This window comes from Varroa destructor, unplaced genomic scaffold (genome assembly GCF_002443255.2).
Source record: "Varroa destructor unplaced genomic scaffold, Vdes_3.0 BEIS01000003.1, whole genome shotgun sequence".
Classification (NCBI taxonomy): Eukaryota; Metazoa; Arthropoda; class Arachnida; order Mesostigmata; family Varroidae; genus Varroa; species Varroa destructor.
Window position 1 is genome coordinate 45,487,983 of NW_019211456.1, and position 20,356 is coordinate 45,508,338.

The following is a 20,356-nucleotide window of genomic DNA, read 5'->3' on the forward strand; positions in this document are numbered from 1 at the left end:
AGCTATTACTATTGAATCCTAGACGAAGATACTAGTCAACGAATGACCAGACAAGCTGTTCCTTCTGTCAAGCCAGAGCAATAAAAGTGTTATGACATTTAGAAAGGCCTGAGCTATACTGCTCAACAAGGAGTTCGATAAGAACATGGCCATGAGAACGACTCGACAACTACTGCCGTCAGCCTCCTAGGTTCCTGCCTTCCCAGTTGGCGCCGTGGCGGATCTAAACAAATGTAAGGGCTCCAAAAAAATTGATGACGAGAGGCGAACAGGCTCTGGTGCCCCTCAGCCAGTGGTACTCACAGAATCCCTGGTGATTGGAATGGTTGGGTCTGCCGAGTCTGTAGAAGGTTTTTTTAAGGTTCTTCGAGAAATGGTAACTCTGACAAGGAAGCTAAACGCCAAAGAAATTTCTCTTACACATATTTCAGAGGAGCGGAAAACATCCAGGAAAGCTCAAGGGATTTGGTGTCAGGAAAATGACAAAGTTATTGAATGTAACCAAGATAAGTAGGAGAGCCTTACCAGCCCATCGACTGGTAATTAAAATGCGCGAACTAAGGTGAGGGAAGTGAATTTTTCGTTGGCATCGTCGAAAAAGACAGCTGAAGTTTAGCGAAAACGTTGATCCGGATGCTGAAGAGATAAGAAAGGACCTAGTGACGTACTGGGCCTTCCGAAAGAAATAAAACTCCAATTGGAAAAGTCCAAAAGCTAGCCTACTGGCAATCTTTACGGGTTTTTAAAAAAAATTATCTTGAAAAAGGTCACGCTAGAAAACATATACAACTTGCCAGAAGGATAGTTTCCACTGTGGACATTTTACAACTACCAAAGAATGCAACGTAGGGGTAACCAGTACAAGTACAGCAAAATCTATGAAAAACGCTGCTATAACTACGACTTAGGTTAGGCCAACGTAGCTGAAAAGGTTCGATCTATTTTTGCTATGAGCGTGAAATGGACGGACACACAGCAAACTACAAGGCTACTACAAGTAACAGGGCAAACTACAAGAAACAAGAGGCTGAAGAAGAAATGTAGAAAGGTTATGTAAAACTGGCATTTCGCAAACTGACTGTAAGCGGAAGGATGCAACAGATATTAGCGACCGCAGGAAGAAGATCGTCAACAGGCGTTCAGGGACGGATTATACCTGAGCATAGCCCACAGCAAAGTAGCAATGAAATCATCAAAATCCTTCTAAATCGAAGTAAGAAAGCATATTATGTACCTAAGTGTGGTAGCACAGAGGTTTAGAATAGGCTTCTACCTACTGGACAAGCCAAGAAAAAAGTTGTAGGCTCCTCAGAATGGGCAGCTGATGGTAGGTCTGACACAGCGATTCGGTGAACGGGGCAACCAATAATCATGACTGTTTCCTGTATCCCCACCATATCATTAATGGTAAGGATACAAGAGTGAGATAGATCGGGTGGCACTTATTCATAGGTAAGGAGGAAGTCAGCCTAAATGATCATCACCGGTACATTACATTTACTATGGTTGCCAAGAGATTAGACTTATCACCGCGCCGTAAAGAGAGATGGTAGACGCTAAATCGTGTGACACTCGGAAGTAGGATCGATAGACCTTGCTTCCAGTTCCCAGGATAGATGGATGAACACATGCTCAGACACTACCTAATGGAAGCACGTAAGAAGGCAAATCCAGTATTTTCGAAACATCATAGAGGAAGTATATGTAGAATGACGAGAGTGCCGAAACTTAGACACAGAAGAAGATGGTACACGACAACACTCAATTGGTAACGAAGACACGCGAAGGAAGAGATGGAAGAAAGAATATGACCACATAGATATTATGTCTAGGCAGTTTCAAGTAACTGCGCACTAAAATTAAAAGGAGTCAGGCAGCCAAATGGAAAGGGTTAGTCGAGAAGGTAGAGGTAGACATGCGAGGCCTTCATATCGGATCACTATGACCATCGTACGAAACGAGCACCTCGACTTTTATCCGAGAGATTCAGGAGAATGGCCCCAACCCTGTTACAAAAATCTTGAAATTAGGCGCCTATACTTGCAAGAGAAATCCCAGAAGTGAAAGCAAAAGGGTTAACGATAGCAAAACGATATCTGGCCGAAAGAAAAGTCCTAAGCTTGAATGGGGCTTCATAAAGAGTTGTCAAGCTCTTCGTCAAGCGCAGGCGAACTCTTTATGGGCCTAGTAAGCAGACTGCTGATAGAACTCCGCTTTCTAAAGTTATAAGAAGAATCAGATCTGATCTTTGTATCCAAGCTGGCTAACAAAGGAGTCCGTCAGCCCACAGACCCATGTATTTGTTCTTGTAAGTGCTACAGCTAAAGTCACGGAAAGCATTATCATTGGTCAACTTATACAGAAACTGAAGTGTAGAAAGCGTTCTCGAAGTTTATTTAGCTTTCGAAAGGAAAAATTCACGCTTAAAGCGTGCTTGAAAAAGTGAAGTGTTTGAAAAGCTTGAGATAAAAGTTTTTGAAAACTAGAAATGTTGTGCGAGAATAGAATGCGAAAAACGGGTCTAACACCATGGGCTAAAGGGTGACCGTAACTGCACTAAAAGAAGGGATCTTATCATAAAACGATCTTATCATATTTATGACAGAAATCTCGGCACACAAACAAACAGATTATCAGTTATGACTGGGGTTGCCCAAGGGCTGAGTCTAAGGTCTACCCCTTGGAATACTGGTCATAACAGTGTCGTAAAGACTCCAGATTTTGTAGAAACAGTTGATTGTGTAGTATATGGTGACGATTTGGCGCTATTTGTCACGGCTAGAGCCAATTACATTATCGAGGATAGAGCAAACAAAAAGCTGGCACAATCGGAAAAATCATGATCAAAAATATTTACATGTAAGAAAAACGAGGCTCTATGTTTAATTAACAAAAAGCATTAACAAAATTGAAGATAATTTTAGGGGGACGAACAATAGCCCTGACAAAAATGTAAGTATCTAAGAGGATTAAAAAATACAGGTCGAACGGGGATTACTTGTGTAGAACATCTCGTTGATAAAACGATAAAAGTGACGGCCAACCTGGCATGTGTAAAGCCAAAGACAAAAAAAAAGGAAAATACCATACAGGCACTAGCCCCATTAGTTGGGTTAGTTGTTCTATACGCCTCGTCGTGGCAAGAAGAAGAATTTTAACAAGAGCCAAGCGACTCCGTTACATTCCGAAACGACAGTAGCCATAAAAATGACTACGGGCTTTAGGGCTACGGGGTTTCTGCTGCGACGGCCCTAGTGCTAGCCAGAATGCTCTCGTGCATCATACTTGGCGAGGAGAGGGCCACGTGCTACGTAGAGAATAGACTGGACTTGACCATTGCAAAAAACGCTACAGCCTAGAAATGCAAGGGTGAATGGTTGAGAGTATTACTAGAGTCGTATCTTCGGCCCGGCTAGAAGGAAAATAGAATTCGTAGGACTGAGCAGACTCACAGGTGAAGTGAGCAGGAGTACGACCGATTGAAGATAATACTATGGATGAGGCTAAAGGAAGCAAGCGAAACTCTTGGCCCTAAGCTAGTCACGTGCAGAAGGAGACACAAAATGGCTATTGAATGGATGACGTAATATCATATGTATCAAGGCTCGTAAAGTGATAGCACATGATATGAACCTCGTGCAAAAAGAGCATGAGTTAGTGAATAGAGACCTGGGTCTGATGTTAGCGTAGAGTTTGGAATTAGAATTTGAGACCAGTATGCTAACCCGAGCCCTCTATCAGGAGTGTTAATACTTAGATGTAACAGATTTTGATTTTCGTACTAACATCGTAGAACAGGGCTGTTAAGTTTTTGTTTTTGTTTTTTTTCAATTCATAGGCTATGTAAAGCCGGCATTGGATCAATGTTAAAAAGCGCGATTTTGTTTTTTCGACTTATTAACACTTAGGCTGTGGGCAAAAGTCATGAACTAACACTATGATATGTGCGAAGTAATTTATAAAATGGCAAGAATATAGGCGCATGGAAATTATGACACTCCATGAATACACCCATATTGTACGCATGATGTTATTCAATCGGTTGTAGAAGTGAAAAAAACATAAACCCCACTTTGTTTTCCTGCTTGCTTTGCCTGATTTTCCGTGTCTGAATTCCGTTCCTGAAGTCTGATTTGCCGTTTGAAACTGCCTCAAACCCATATGAATACCGTATACCGTACCATATGAACACTATTATCACACGTGGTTTTCTATGCAAATATGATTGTACTGACATATAGTCTGGCAAGCATTCAGGTAGAATGGATTGAGGTGGCAAACGTCTATGACAGTCCTCGTTTTAGGAGCTCAACCTCTATAAAAGTTGAATACACTCCTACAGAAGGTAAATACTTTATTTAATCATGTCTATTCTATTCAAGGAATCTGCTCGTTTCTCCCTTCAGTATTTCTATCTCGTTTTAAATATCGTAACGAGCTTCGTAGTAGTTTGTTGTAACACCGTAGCAAAATTTTTCAAACAGAAACTGGTATTATCGTGCAAATAAGTTCACCTTTTTTTTTTTCAAAGAAACTCAGCCATCGTTCGATAAACTTCTGGCCTAGAAGTACACTACTACTAGGTTTTCTTACTAGATTCTGCGGTGTTAAAAAAAACCCTAGCCAAGTTAGACACTTGAAGACACCACAGTAACACTAGTAAGTATGCAATCGTATAAAGTAACTTCTAACGAGTGCCGTTACGTGCTGTAGAGTGCAATAGCAGTAACAAATAGCTTTGGTGAACTTGTAACAGTGGATCCTGCAGTGATCCTGTGTTCTTTTTTCGAGAACCTTTGCTTTGCCGTTTTAAGTTAGCTGTTGATCTTGGTCAAGTTCGAAAAGTTGCTCGTACTTTTATCTTACCTTTATCTTAATAGTATTAAGATAAAGGTTGACGCAGTACAGAGCAGAAGATTTGTCTAGCTGCATAAGTGAAATGATCGCAATACTCGGGTTCCTCTTTATTACTGTATACTTAGTGTGAATATTTGCAGTTGAAGCTTTTCGGTTGCCGCTGTGGTGCGTTTTCCGCAAGGCAAGCCTGTTGCTTGATCCGCAATGTATAAGGGACATTTTTTTCCTGAATGTAATTGATATTCTTAATAATCTCTTTTTTGCTTTGCTTGAAGTTTTCTAAAGTGACTATAGGGAATGCTCCTAATGATCTATCTGCCGGTGCCCTTCGCATCCGACCAGCCTCGAGGTAGAAGCATCCAGCCACCGTCCCACGATCGATAAAGCAGAACACTGAGAAAGATCACGTTCAGGGTGAGTACAAGGAAAATGCAACTACCGATTGGAACAAGCGGCCTTTCGTGAACGCATGGTTTTCGTACAACGACAGCTCGCGGAATGTGAACTTTATGTCGTATGACATAATCGGTTTGAAACGCATTTCCTTCACACGTGGTCGGGCTGAGTTGCTGACCCTGCTGTTGCTGCTGCTGTTGCTGCTGCTGCTGCTGCTGCTGCAGCACTACAACCTGACCCTGAAGCTCGGCCTGCTGCTTCGGTCGTCCTTGCGCTGGATATTGTATCGAGACATTAGGATGCGGCGCAAGTAGCTTTTGGGTTCCTGCTCCTGAGAGAGTTGGAACAGTCTTACCATTGAGTCCTGTCTGCAAGTCGCCCTTGCCTGAAGCAACGACCGTTGGATGCGACCACTGTCGAATATCAATATTGATATCAACGGATTCGCACTTCTGCAATGCTGGATAATCGATATATACTTCGAACGGCTCTTGTCGTTGCTTGGCGGATGTGGTCGATGCTGGCGCCGTCGCAGAAGGCGATGGCTTGGTTACCGTGGTCGTCTCATCTGTAGGGGTCACGCTGGCTGGTAAAGCTCTATCGATTTGCTGAGTTGCAGCAGCAGAGGTAACTGTCGGTGTGGTAGAGTTTAGTTGGGTTCCAGCGACTGATTTGGCTCCGGCTGCCTGTTGGTTTTCAAAGTTTTCCTGGGTCCCAAAAACTGTTTGGATCTTAGCAGACGATTGATCCTCAACGGTCGTAGGGGACGAGCCTCCAGGCGGGAAATTCGGTGCCCGTGACAACGGACAATTAGTTAACGGTGCCATTTGTGATATCGGTGAAGTAAGATCTACAGCAGATAGTTTTCCCTGCGGTTGCGCATGATTCTGTGAACTACGTGTGAGAGCTTCATCTTGCGCTGTTGACATCTGGCAGGTTTGCTATAACAATCGAAAAGCTTCGTTGTTGTGTGTGGTTAACTGATTGAAGATCCTACTTTAGAATACATATGTGGACGATTGAAGCAATTGTTCCTGCTGACAACAGCGATACCTCACCTTATTCCCAATGAAGTTTTATGCCTTGCCAACTGCGCGATATCTGAGCAGTTGCACCTGAAAAACAGACTGCAAATTGCGCTTACGTCTCAGTAAGCGTCAAAAAATTTACAAAGTTATTGCAAGGTAAATTATTTAACTGCTAAAGAACATAAGGGCTTGCGGCATTTCATAATATTACATACTTTATGTGTCAATATAACAAGCTCGAATATCTTTTGCTTCGTGAATATCTAGCTTTTAACACTTGAGTTTATTGTAAAATCTGTACTGATCGCAGCCATGGGGTGCGAGTTAATTGAAATGAATTAAGGATCGTCAAAGCTACCAGCCATATGTTAGGCATTTGTCTATAAATTGCTAAACAGGATTACACCGTTTAGCTTTAATACCTCGTTCTGGTACAGTTTTTTCGTGCTTTCTGTTTTCTGTTCTTTTTCTATATTACGGCTTACAATAGACTTTTTTTTCCAGAATGTCCTGTTCGAATTCGAGGAGCAGGTGGTTGGAAAACGAGGTTCTACATTTTCTATGTGAAGTGGCTTTAATGAAGATGTTTTCTTTTTTTCCGTATAGTGAAAAGGTTTCGCGGAAGTTATCGAATCTTTAGCGAATAGGGCTTATAAACGGCTGACTGGCAGGGAAGATTTTTAAATATATAGCGCCACTTCGATTTGTTGGCTGGCGCTAGGGGAATTTTGGCTTTTTGAAATAAAACGTTGAACTGGCTTAAGGTATTGAGCAGGATACGATAAGAGAACTTATTATTAGTTACTTATTATTAGACTCGTTATTAATAGAGTCGATCGGGAATTGCACCTGCACGTGCCCTACAAAACAGAGAAGCAAAAAACGTGCAATGAACGTAACTGGGTATTTTCGAAAGCACCGTTTACAAACGAGTAAAAGTATTTCAACCTGCGAGTAAAATGGGTTACCCCCTCCGTACTAACATTGTTTGCCTCCGTTGTTTACTTGTTATCAAATCGATATTGAAAAGGTGTCAAAATTTTAATAGGATCTTTCGCCTATTTGGTTACAACAACCGACTTGAATTTCTTTTTAATAGTTAATTCAAACGACCTTATTAGTAATAAACACTATATGAATGGACATTCTTTTGAAAGCTAACTTGCCTATTGACTTAGGACGCATAAAAAACCCTTCGTTCTTCACTGATGTGTTCTTCCTTCATTGAAATGGCGTGTTGCCTTTGCGTATACACCATGACCATTTGAATAATAAAAAGTAGTTTCGCTCGAGGAAATATCAAAAAGCTTACATACAAAGCCTGAGGACGTCAGTGTCATCGAGCTTTATGAACTGGTAATGTCCGGCTACGTCAGGTGAGATATGTGTGCATTGCACGTAATGAAGTAGTTGGAATGTGGTTCCATACAACAACGGAAGCGGTCAATTTATAAGGACTTCGATAAATCCAAGCTTTTTGGTAAGTGCAATAGAGGTTTTCTGTTCTTTTTTTTTAGGCATAAGAAAATATAAACATTTGTACGAGACGTATGCTTAAAAAAGCAGGATCTAGAACTCCAGGAGGGCAATAATGTGGTGTCAATAAGATGCGGACTCTGAAACGATGCGACCGGTTCAGTAAAAAGTTATCACTTATTATGAGATTTCATACATATCTGTTAGAGGTTTATTGCAGTGGTTACCAATTACTAGAGAAAGATTGAAGCGATCTAATTTGAGTACGCTCACAAGTCGAAATGTTGACACTGTTGGCCATACTGCTAATCACAATGCCAAGTAGTTCGCAAGACGTCCCTTTGCGCGCCTCCGTGAATTTTTTGTCGCAGCAGCAAGAGACCCTCCACGTGTTTTTCTGTATAATTAATGTACTGAATGTACTTTGGATGGAATTGTTCTTCATATGGTCAGCCCCTTGGTTGACGTGTCCAGGTTCAATTGATGGATTTATAGGCGGAATAAATATTCAAGCCGAAGGCTGTCGAAGTGGCCCAGCTGATTTGGGTTATCGCTTTATACCCGACAGAGTCTAATCTAGTATTTGGTTGCTAACTGCTTAAACATTTAGGAACCAGCATTAGGGACCGGACAAGTTCTTATTTAGGTAGCAACCTCTGCTGTCAATTGACATTATAATATGAGAAACTTTTTTCCTCAGAAAGGAGCAAAATCAAATAATAGATAAGTAGGCATTTTCTATCTTAAGTAAACTGTGGTTGGTGGTGCTGTACCGCTCCCAAGTGCGGCCACGTCAGACGAAATGGCCACTATGAGTAATGTCAAATATTTATTTTCGACATGTTACTCAACGCCGAAAGCACCCAAGCGTAAGTGAGTGAACGGTACCTAAGATAGTAGAAACACAAACATGCTATCACGACGAAGATATATCATCGTTTATTTTTACTGGCCGAAAGGCTAACTAAGGCCTACGAAAAAAAAGACAATCCGCCTCACCGTCCTGAAACCGTACATGAGGTATCCTGCGCTGGATACCTGTTACATTCTGTCTGCCGAACTACCTACTCCCGTTTTTCTGTCAAAAGAACTGAGCCTGTTTTAGGCACAGAGGCATAAAGCACATTGCGCATTATTACCATTAGACGCTAGGCTATTTGGAACATGTGTGCTCGGACTGCATTAACGGATCCCTAGCTTTTCCGAGAGTCACAGTTTTACTGCAAAATAAAACTCTAGATAAATAGATCAGAGCATTGACAAACGCATCTAATAGCCAGAGTGAATGAACTGCGATGCCGAAGAACAGCACAGCTTCTGCGCTTCTAATAAGCTCAGGTCATCTTAGTAATATTACTAAACTTCATTCCTTGAACTCATACAGTTTTGCGCGTTCACGTGTGCTCAATACCGAGCTTTTTTTTTTTTGAGTATAACTTTTCAGTTAGCTGTAACAGCAATATGAATCTTAAGCTCTTTTGAGCATATGTTTCCCTAATTTCGTCACTTCGGTATCTCATTTGTGACTTCAACGCGTTCTACACTTCGCCACTGCCCTCTCGAGGCCCGCGGCTCCTCTTTATAAAATATACGTTTTATTACGGCCAAGGACCATTTATAAGCTCGAACACTTCTAAACATAGCAATATTCTAAGGGTTATTTGTATAGATAGCAGTAGTACTACTATTTGTCTTACAACAGACATATCCTTATAACTATGGTGGTCTATGGTAGGAATAGTGAAGTTTCTATAATCTACTAGCGTGATACACGGACGTAAATGAATGAATAGATAAGGCAAGCATTCAACTAATTATTTGTGATGTACCTCTTCAGATCCGTGTATCCTATTGTATTCTTATCTCTAATTCTGCTGAATCAGAACATTCATATTCAAGCGGTTTAATCAAGGTATAATGTTGGAAAATACCAGGTTGCTGATTAGAATTAATGGGTGTTCTACGGGCCAGCGTAGTCCTAGTTGCTTGAAACGCTAGCGTAAAGATTCACATCTAGAGTGGGCCGGAAAAACTACTCATGCTGCTGCTGCCATCTGCGTTCACTCTGTACGCAACTAAATTAAACAGCTTGACATTGTAATCTATGCCATAATGTGGCCTACAAAGCTTTACGTTACGTCCTCGACGTCTAACCATCCTGTGTCTATAAACTGCCAACTGTATCTTACTCAGCACGACTATCAGACCTGAGCTGATTAACCGTAATTCCGATTCTCGTCAGGAGACGTTCTCTCCAACCGCAGATTTAATATAGAAGAACAGACGCTTTAGATCGATTTTGAGGCGTTCTAGCTGTTTTAACCTTGTCTTTGTAAGTTGACAACAATGCACTAAATATTCTTCGAATCCATCGCATACCAGCACAGATGTTCTTCCATAATACTACCATAGAGACACCTAAAAATCGCGTCATATGTGAGCGTAATGAACGATCGAATTTGTTTGACGCTTTCTCAGACGAGTGCAGTACTGCGGCGGCTGCTAAGCCTGTTCTAATTGGTAGCACGTCAGGAAAATACTCTAGTCAACAATTGTCCAGCATGTCCGACAGCATGTTGGAATTTCATGTAGTAGGTTGTTTTCAACAAATATTTATATATTTGCTGATGCTAACGCGTCTCGTAAAAACAGACTTGAAACTGAAGAATGCATATTTAAATATTGACAGACCAGACAGTTTGTTCTGGACAAGCACTGTGCCGTAGGGGTCATCGATCAGACGGCTGTGTTCCCAGCATGAAACAAACGTTCGGACTCGAACTCAGACCAGCACGTACTTCTCAATAGCAAGCGAAGAAGCTCGTCACGACGCCATCAGCATGACGAGAAAAGCACTTCCAGCGTCTGGCGGCATGGCACACACTCTCCCTTGAGTTGGGCACCCTCACTGAAACGGGCCAGGTAGCACCATTTACATGAAAAATAAGCTAATATAACGGTGTTCGTTTTATCCGCATAAAAGCAATGAAATATTAGTCAAGAGGCGTTCTGGCAAATAGGTATCGGACATATATCGGCAGTAAGTGTGGCCCATAAATCAAAGTCGCAGTTATCCTGAAGGTGGGTGAACACGTTTTTACCCAGCATAGTAGGAGACAACGTTGTAAATAAAGGACATCTGTGGACAGCTGTGCAATCAGCGACATCCGCAGACATCAACGATTTCTTAAATAGATTCCGCGCCTCCTTAGGTAGTAGTTAACACAATATCATTGTGTAATAACAACTTATTAATATTTCCTTTATCTTTTTCAGTTAGCCGCTCTTGCGCCCTGACAATGACTTAAAACGTTTTCTAGAAAGGTATCAAGAACGTAGTGATCCCTTAAAATTAGATTACGTTTTGATCGCCTTTTATCATCGGTCTCTTTGACTTTTGAATTCAGGCCAAACAATATTGGCTACAGGCTCGATGACCTATTCAAAGAACTCGATTGACACATTCTCCCTGTAGTCAATCCATTTACCTAGGATACACAGGGCTAGCTCGTCCAGCTGAAGGTGGTCATTAGCAAGCCCACCCTAAAGTCGCAATAATAATAATATCATTAGCATGCAGTTCCCGCTTTGTGAAAAGTTACGCGTTAGATGGTGTCTTATCAATTATTCTGAAAACAGGAGTTTTCATTTACTGTCTTAGAAGAACGGAAAAACGACGCGTTGTCAAGCCTACATTTTGTTCATATAAATCCATAAAAGAACTGGGCTTTTCCGATGGGGTCTAAGGTGTGATGCTATTAAAAATTACCACCCATAACTTACTAGTTACAATCAGTTGTGTTAGCATGAAGGGACAAACTTCCATAATGAAAAATTTAGTTCCAATGAAACTATCTGCCATTTAGCGATGGCCTGATGTTACTGGACAAGCTATCCTAAAAACATGCTCCCTGCATAAGTAAAATGATAACCGGTAAACTAATTTGGATACTGCCTTCAGTAATATAAACATAAAATATATTCGATCTAGTATGTCGATCGTAAGTCCTCTTTTTTCTTCTATAAAGTGAATTTAGTTAAAAATAGCAGATTGTTTGTTACCATGTGAGCGTATGAAACAGTACGAATTGCGTCCTAGCTCGGCCGAGAATCCATTTGTTCGCAGTGCGTAAGATTAGGGAAGTTTTTTTCATCTATCGATTCAGTGCTCAGGCAGTTTCCGCATGTTCAGATGTCATCTATCTCTCGTGTGCTGATTGAGCATGATCGGATTTTAGTCAGGACGTTGGATGGTCATCAGCGGTTTGACCCCATGATTGCAAAATGCACGCCTAGCAATGTCGAAGACGACAGCGCTGTCAGTAGCCTGCCTAGTGCTTTCTCCCGGAGTACTACAGCATGCTTCGAGCAATTATTGTTGTCGTCGTCGTCGTCGTCGTCGCCGCCGCCGCCGCCGCCGCCGCCAGCTGTAAATCATTACCAGCTCACTCGTTTCGAACATGACCTCAACCGAATAGCTTATCGTTATCGTCATGCGCTTCTGCGGCCTCACATATCATTATTCCTTAGTTACGCGGTCTTTTTGAATATGTCAGAATTGTCGTTTCAAAATCTTCACCCAGTCATTGGCCCCTTACGTCTGTTGAGCCTTTTTCAATCAAATCGATTTTCCATGATGGGAATGGACTATTCACAAATAACTTCTAATTTGGGTACTCACGGCGTTAAGTTAGATTGGTTACACCTGAAATAAAGTGATAGCAATATCGAAGGCCATCAGTACAACAGTTGAACGTACGACTTCCTTCGCTTGAAGTTTACTTAATTGCAATTGCCTGTCTCTCACAGCAGTAACCATATGCTGTAATGTCTTCCGTTGCGCAAAAAAACTTGATGAACAGTTTTGTCATGCTGCTTGTAGGTGTGACCCTGCAGTGATAAATATTCTATAATCTTTAATGGTCATACAAGTCAAGGGCACTAATGCCGAAGTCTGAAATGGTCTTGAGGCCAAATACACAAGACTGAGGCATAAAAATTGTAGATACGAACCGCGGACGCGTTCGTTTTCTGTTGAAATCTCTAACACCGGCAGATTCAGTAAACAGCTTTCGCCTAAACGATGATTGCTTCAAGAAGGAACATTCGGGTTCTGATGCGAGTTGTGACGCAACAATTGTCGTTGGGAAGCAAACAGTACGTAGTACCATTCAGACGGTAATAAAGACATTCGTTGAAAAAGCTCACCTTATTACGCGGCATACAAAGTTCAAGCATCGTCGTCTAGGCCGAGCGAGACTTTTTATAGTAATAAAAAAAGGACAGTACAAAAAAAGCGCTGCACTAATTCTGGGCAAAAAAAAATTCGGCTCTCTAGCTAACGATAGTATTGTTCAGGTAGATCAAGCCGTGAATTCGTTATATCTGTGCCGGGACCCTGTGCTATATCTTTGGTATAACCTATGGTATAACTATTTAAACCTGTGACCTCCAGTATCTATTTAGTGGGCCAAAAAACATACATACATAATACATAGATTACACTTAAATTTCTACGCCTGAAAATAACCATTAAGTTCTGGATTTTGGGATTTCGTCAAATGATTTCAACAACTTACCTTCGATTGATTTTCGCGTGCGACAGCTTTTTCCTTGAAGATTTTTTTTCTTTCGAAATTTCCTCACTTCATTAATTTCGTCTGGTGTATGGTGAAGTCAGATACACTGGCCAGAATAGATGACTACAGACGTTAAAATAATGCGACGTCCAAATTTAATCAATATAGGCCAGTTCGTAATTGTGAAGCGTAAAAGCTACTAGGCATTACGTTGAAGCGTCGCCGTCTTACGTCGAATCGGCGTCTTTTTTGCATTTTACATACTAAATGCTTTTGTGCCTTCCATAGCTGATTCGGTTCTAGAATATATTCGTAAACGTATAAAACTAGAATATATTATAAACGTGGCCTCTTAGTCTCCTTGTCCGATTTAGAATAAATGAGAAACCCGTCGAATGTTGTCTGTACATCGCTCATGTATAGCAATAAGTAAAGAGCTAGCTTTAATCAGCTACTTTCTGAATGGGTTAACTACTATATTTGTATATGCAAGCTTTAGACACAACAGCATATTTATGTTTGCATATATTCCCGGCTACAAATGGGGCCCAACGCTTGATGTACGTTCAAGGCCGTACGCGCAGGTGTGGTGCAATTTTGCATTTCCAGTGCACCGGCCGAAGGTCCGGCAGCAATTCGGTCCGATTGTATAATGCCACGTCGTTACTGGCAGCAGCGACACGACACAAGTGCAACTAATAGGGCAAAGCCTTCTAAGTTAAGGTGCAAAAATAGGTGTGATCGTCAGATTCTATAGTTAATTGTCGCGTTCGTTTCTAGCGCTTCTCTGTAACAGTGCTTTTGTTTAGGTATAATGGCCTCTGTGAGACAATTCGAATAACCGAAATATAGAACCCAGTTAAAATTGGTGAGGAAATTACCCTTATTGAATATTCTTGTCCTGGTAGACACATATGCGGTATCGCCTCGTTAACACATTACTTCGTTCAGCCTCCGAAAGCAGATGTTGGACTCATGTCGAAGTCATATACGTATGCGCGTCTCAAGGCTGCACACGTGACGCTGCCACAACGCATCAGAAGGCTCTGAATACTCGTCCTTTATATTATAGATGATTTAAAAAATTGCCATAGCACAGTGACTTTTTTTACGTAGAAAACCGCAAGAAGAAGTAGTCCTATTCTACAGATAGTTTTATAGACTAATCTGCTATTGACAAAAGAGTACTAAGAAGCACTCTTAACCAGAATCCGTTAATATTTTTCCATGTATTACGCTTCATTTGGAAAAGCTTTTGTCGAATGTAAGTTTCGTACACACATACCCTATACACATATGGGAGTACTTTAATCGAATTAATCATTAAAAAAAAAAAAAAAAAAAAAGGGTTCGACTTTATCGTTTTCCATTATTGTTTACTAGTAGTAGTTTACATCATCCGGTACTAGAAGCCATAGACGACTACATTTCGTTGCCATAATGCCAGCGTGTACCTGCACACACATCGGTGAAGAAGGGATTTATTTATATAGTCAAACTATTTTAAGACGATCTAACAAAGAAGCACAGACATCAAGCAAGCCCTACGTATGCTACATACTTCGGCTTTTTCGCTCACACAAATGCTAGTAGCTTATCTCGAGTGTCTCGTTTCATGGTACTTGACTGACGTTTAACGTTTGATAATATTAAATCCGCATATAGTTGGGAACGTTTTCCTCGATAGCGATCTCGATTTTTGCGTATGACATGTAGATATTGCAAATGTACTTGAATAATGTCAATGGTCTTCCGCCGGTAGGTGAACCTTGTGGATATTCTTAAACAATGGTAGTTCATCGCACCTGCGATTGTCGCGGCCAAGTTTGTGTTATATACACTTTTGATGTCCTAAACCAAAATGAGAATGTATTGACGTAAAGTCCCTGTAAACGATGACAATGATCATACACTTAACTAAAGCCTCCTCTTGGGCTGATCGATCGACATCCGACAGATAACTTGAGTCAAGCGGTAGAAGGGGGCTCTCAAGGTAGCCAAGCCGGTGTAGTATTATATCTACGTAAAAGACATCTAGAATTTGTTTATATAAATAAGCCTAGCTTGGTTTGAACCTAAAAAGAGAGAAGCCCTGCTTTAACAACATGCCCTCTCTTTTCTTAACCGCAAAATGTCCTTCTACCATCGTTTTCAATATTACAGCTTCAATATAAGACACTAATGTTTCAGCATCGAACACTTCATGTGGGAGTAATGGTATGATTGGTCGGACGTATGGGAAGTCAGATGTCAAAGAAAGACGCTTTTCGGTTTATTACTTCTGCCTGTTTGGAGAATGTAAGTACTCTGAATTCTATTCTAAATTTGAAATAGAGGGTGGGATCCGCTACAAAGAGCTATCGCGAGTTCAACATTATCACTGAGTAAGAGACTGCGATTTCATTGCCTTCACCCTTGCTGAAATTAAGCCATGACCGACTCAGGTTTATGTGTGTGCTTATAATATGCGTGTGCCTATTTAATGAAGCTCGACAAATACATTGCATGATATACTTTTCTAGGCAATAGAAGTACTTCTTAGTTAACAATTAGGCACTTACTATCCAGCAAAACTATCAAAAGATGCCGAGTATCGTGTCTGAAGATTGTGAACCTATAGTAAATGATCCCCATGGCCGTAAATAGGTCTGTCCTATGCTGTGGTATCAGAAAAAAAGAGTTTCCTGTAAGACCATATTGCGCTTAGTCAACAGAACTAAATACATACGCAAAGCTGAACAGTTCGTTTCTATGAAACGCTGTCGGTATGGGGAAGAGCTACATTCTCGAAGAGATAAATTTCTAAAAAAAGATATGAAGAAAAATTAATTGCGGCAGATAATGCACACACTATCATAGACTAGCCGATAGAACTATGCAGCTATCTTCTGACAAATGACTGCCTACCATCCAAGAGAATACAAAGCCGTATAGTTTGTAAATCCCCAAAATACATTAAAGGGAAGTGCGTTGGTTCATGTATTCTGATCTAATTATGAGACAACAGTCCTCAAAGTTGCTTGGGAACGGCAGCGTATATGGAACCACTGTTACAATGAGATCTTTACGGTGCGCAAATAAAATACGAATATTGAATGGATGGACTGATGATCTTTTGTATTTCTAGCAATGATTCAACGCTCCGGCTGCTGTTTCACGTAAACTAGCTTTCCTCTCAAGGTTTTGCTAGAACTTGAAGGGCCTTACCTGAACGAGCATGGTGTCTATATGAGTCCTGTGAATTCAATGCTCGGTGTGACGTTCTGTTAGAAAGTATTGTAGATTCTCGGCAACTGTTCTCTGTTTTGCCAATTAACTATCATGTTTTTTGTTTTACAGATTTACTTTTGCATTGTACAGCTCTAAGGACTCCAATTAAACGTTTCTTGATTAAGTCAACAGATAAAAAGGACTAACGCTCTTGTGCTAAAATTCTTCCTTGGCTAAGTTTACAAGCTTCCTTGAGGGGATTTCTGGTCCAAGACTCTTTACCGCTTCTCGTCCGATCGCGTCGTCAGCTTCCTTTAGTGTTTCGAAATATATATAGCCTATCAAATGACGTTTCTTTTCTAAGGAGATTCAACGCCAAAGTATTGGCAATGATACGATTAAGTTAAACCCTATATATTCATTACTAGAACACAGCATCGTATGCAATATTACCTACCCACTAATAGAGTTATGATTGCCGGAGTCTTTTAACAATCTATGATACAGAGTGACCAACATTGATGGATTTCCATTAATGCTAATGATTCGATGCTTTTTTTTGGGATCGACGAAATGACTTTGTCAATCTATTAGTTAAAATTTATTGGTACAATGACTTAATGTAGCTTTCAGAGTAATTGTGCTTAACCCTTACGGATCTCCTACTGGACGAAGAAAGTTCAGCGATATCCCTCATCAATAGTTACCTCTCCGAAGTTTCAGTAAGTAAATTTCTGGCACAACAAAATTTAGCGTTCATTTCTCATATCTAGCTTCAGCTAGTAACAACTGTTACAGGAAATTTCTGCTTTGATTACGCGGCAGTCCGTTGACCGCTTACGCAATTGCAATTTAGCGAATGGGCCGAAAGTAGCGCGGGTAATTTGTCTCTACTTCATGATGCGGCTGGTAATTTCTAACGTGTACAATAACGAAGCCAGATTGCGATCGTGATGAACTCATCTTACAATAACGTTTTTAAAAACACGCTATCAGTGGAGTGCAACACAGACACGTTTTTACATAAGCACGCTGAACAAATCGTGAGCGGCGTTCTGTACCTGGCTCTGTTTCATCTAACGTTTTAGTGAGTGTGATTTTAAATGCGATAATCATTCAGCATAAATCATTATACATGGGAATCGTGAATGGGTACAGGTGCACGTCAGTCCCTCATTGAAGCTGATACGCAGGCACCGTCTGCTACCGCTTGGGGTTGTTTGACCAACTTTATCCCGTGGACCTGATAATGAGCCGTAAATTTACTAGGCTGTCATCGGCAGGTCCAATTAAGGAAAAATATTGTTGTTTTTGTTTCGCTGACATCTGGGTTTCGAGTTGTATGTCCGGTATTGGCGTTGGGCATTCCGTAAGACCGTTGACTGGCTGCTAGCACAAAATTAAGCCTGTCTACAACGTGTCCTTACGATTAGTAGGCAGATACGTTACCTATTAAGCTATCATGGGTATTTGTTTCACCGACCTAAAGTTCGCTTCCATAGAGAACTGCTGCGCCTTCATGACCCACGGTATTTGGTGAACCTGTTTTATCACGACATTCCATTAAGATACTGAACTTCGTTTCGGGGGTCAAATAGCATAGGAAACAATGTAAAGGAAACGCTCTTGAAATAATTTGATTGTACGAAATTGACATCAAAAATATATATACTTTACATAAACAAAGACACATTTATCGAATACGAGTTCTGTTCTCACGTAGGTCAGCTGCTAAAGAGGCAGAGCTCAGAATATTCCGGGACCCTAGGATTAGCAATTATATAGTCGCACATTTGTGCATTACATCACTGGCTCTTCGTATAAACTTTATACAATCTTTCTTATGTTTAACTGACTCAATCGTTCACAATTTATCGAAAAATCCAAATTTGTTCGTACAACTATTTTCTTTGCCACTCTAAGCATCCGCTCTTTTCAGATGTCGAAGTATTTTTATCGACAATCACTCATCGAACCGAATGCCATTGAAGTAAGCGAGAAAAAAACTCCTAAAGTAGAAGCTCGTTGGCTGAATAAGAAGCTACTTGAGGCGGCACCATTCTCAGATGGATAGTCGCAGTTAACAACACCAATAGTCGCAGAGAGAGCAGCAAAACGGACAACCGCCCAAGCCGTCTCCTAGTGTCTGACCCAGAAACAGCAACAGCAACGAAGAGGGCAAACGCAGCAGCAATTGCGTCACATAGACAAATCCCATTTTTTTTTTTATTGTTTTGTTTGGCCACCTAAGTCTTCGTTCGCCTCGCAAGAGGCAAGATACGTTTGGAGTGGGAGGGGGGGGGTTTTTTTCACCTCTTGTATTTCTCGAATGGTTGCTGGTGTCCTTCCCCTTGAACCACCGGTTGTTGAGTTTCGGCATTGCCTACGGCGCGCTACTCTCCCTGATGATACTGTTACTGGGTTGCTACAGGCTTTTGATGTACCGCCTGGTGGGGCTTAAGCGCGCAGGGAAATTACGTCAGCCCGCGAGTTGATTCCGCTTAAAATTATCGATTCCTTAGGGAGAAGATGTAAGACAGGCTAGCCTGGTTGGTTGTAAAGAATCTGAAAAAAAACGGTCTACTGCGCATAGTAGTGCTGCCATTGCTATGGCACAGCGACAGCAGTAACGATTGTGGGTGATAGAAGACGTGGGGCGAGGAGGTACAGCTGGGGATGTCGTTCGTTTTCTACAATCGAGAACTTCGTCAGCCAGCGCAGCTTGTCTCGCATTGGCGGCATCGAGGCAAGACAGAAAAAAACAAAGAAGGTGGCATCGCATTCCCTCTGCACGGGGTAGATGTTGTTCCGGCGGGCAGAAACGTAGGAAAAACCCTGTTCGCCGCGAAGATGTGCGTCGTTCTTTTACGTACTATGTTTATACGGGATGGTCTAAAATGCTTACACATTTTTAATAATTATTACTCAAGCGTTTATCTGCACATAACCTATATCTAAATTTCGAAACGACCTATATAAAATGTGTAGGATTTAAGACGTTAAAAACTACTGTCGTTCTGCTTGATATACTATTAATAACGGTAACCTATGAATTTACAAATCTTAGCAAATATTTGTTCATTCCCTGTTGTGGCATATTCTCAGATAATTGCGCCCTTTACGTCTTCCGGGGTAGTCGAATCAGATCTGGGTACCGGGCAAGGTAGACATCTTTGTTCAAGAAGATCTTAATCAAGGTATATTCTTTGATTTCGGTTATAGTGTGTAGGTCATTCGTTCTGTTTGAAATTAAATTCACCATCTTTTCCAAAGTTTTTTGTGGTGCGCGCTAGAACAGACTCTCACAGTAAATTCAGATATTCTCAATTGGCACCAGTCGCTGTACTGTCAAAAAAAAGCGATCTAATTAAATTACAGTGTAGTATATAGTTTTTCAGACATTCTGTATGGGTATGTCAAGGAAAGAACTGGTTCTGTTTCTGGGCGGAGGTTTTCAATTTTCTGCCTTGCCCGCTAGCTCCATAGAGGAAGAAGGTGGTCTACTGGATAAGTGGAAGCCCAAGTCTCTGGCTACCTGATCTATAGTACTGCCCACGCGGTATGGCGTGTTGTTAGAAGACGACACAACACCGTTAGCATATAGCCGGCGCTACCTCTCCTCTACTTTGATCATCGGTGGGGAACGTTTCAACAATTCAATTTCACTCGAAAATTTGCTTGTCGAGAGTTCTCCTATGTAAAGAGCAACTAAAAAGGAATAGCAAAAAGACGCGAAGGTAAACTAGTCGTCTATGACGCTTCTGGTTGTTGCCGGGATAGCGAATAATCTTTTGAAGCCTTGTATATATA

The 20,356-nt window shown here is 41.2% G+C and overlaps 3 protein-coding genes across 8 annotated transcripts in view; 1 reads left to right on the top strand and 2 right to left on the bottom strand.

The window, feature by feature from the left end:
• Positions 1 to 20,356, top strand: part of LOC111246264 (uncharacterized) — a 44,698-nt gene that overhangs the window by 19,679 nt on the left and 4,663 nt on the right. Inside the window, exons 6-8 of one of the 6 annotated variants that reach the window (XR_015324741.1) lie at positions 15,527 to 17,268; positions 18,486 to 19,398; positions 19,652 to 19,743. The gene's annotated coding sequence lies outside the window, so the exon portion shown is untranslated. The other 5 variants (XR_015324740.1, XR_015324737.1, XR_015324736.1 and 2 more) reach the window with 5 other exon arrangements.
• LOC111246263 (uncharacterized) overlaps positions 1 to 20,356 on the bottom strand; it is a 39,421-nt gene that overhangs the window by 9,214 nt on the left and 9,851 nt on the right. The window lies entirely within an intron of this gene.
• On the bottom strand, positions 4,373 to 6,432 carry LOC111246262 (uncharacterized). The gene is made up of 2 exons (XM_022795558.2): positions 6,312 to 6,432; positions 4,373 to 6,194 (listed from the first exon to the last, which is right to left on the bottom strand). The coding sequence occupies exon 2, from the start codon at positions 6,180 to 6,182 to the stop codon at positions 5,169 to 5,171; it is 1,014 nt and encodes a 337-aa protein (XP_022651293.1). The 5' UTR covers positions 6,183 to 6,194; positions 6,312 to 6,432; the 3' UTR covers positions 4,373 to 5,168.

Bases quoted from the DNA above. Each gene is read 5' to 3' on its own strand.
- LOC111246262 (XM_022795558.2), bottom strand. From the start codon at position 6,182: ATGTCAACAGCGCAAGATGAAGCTCTCACACGTAGTTCACAGAATCAT.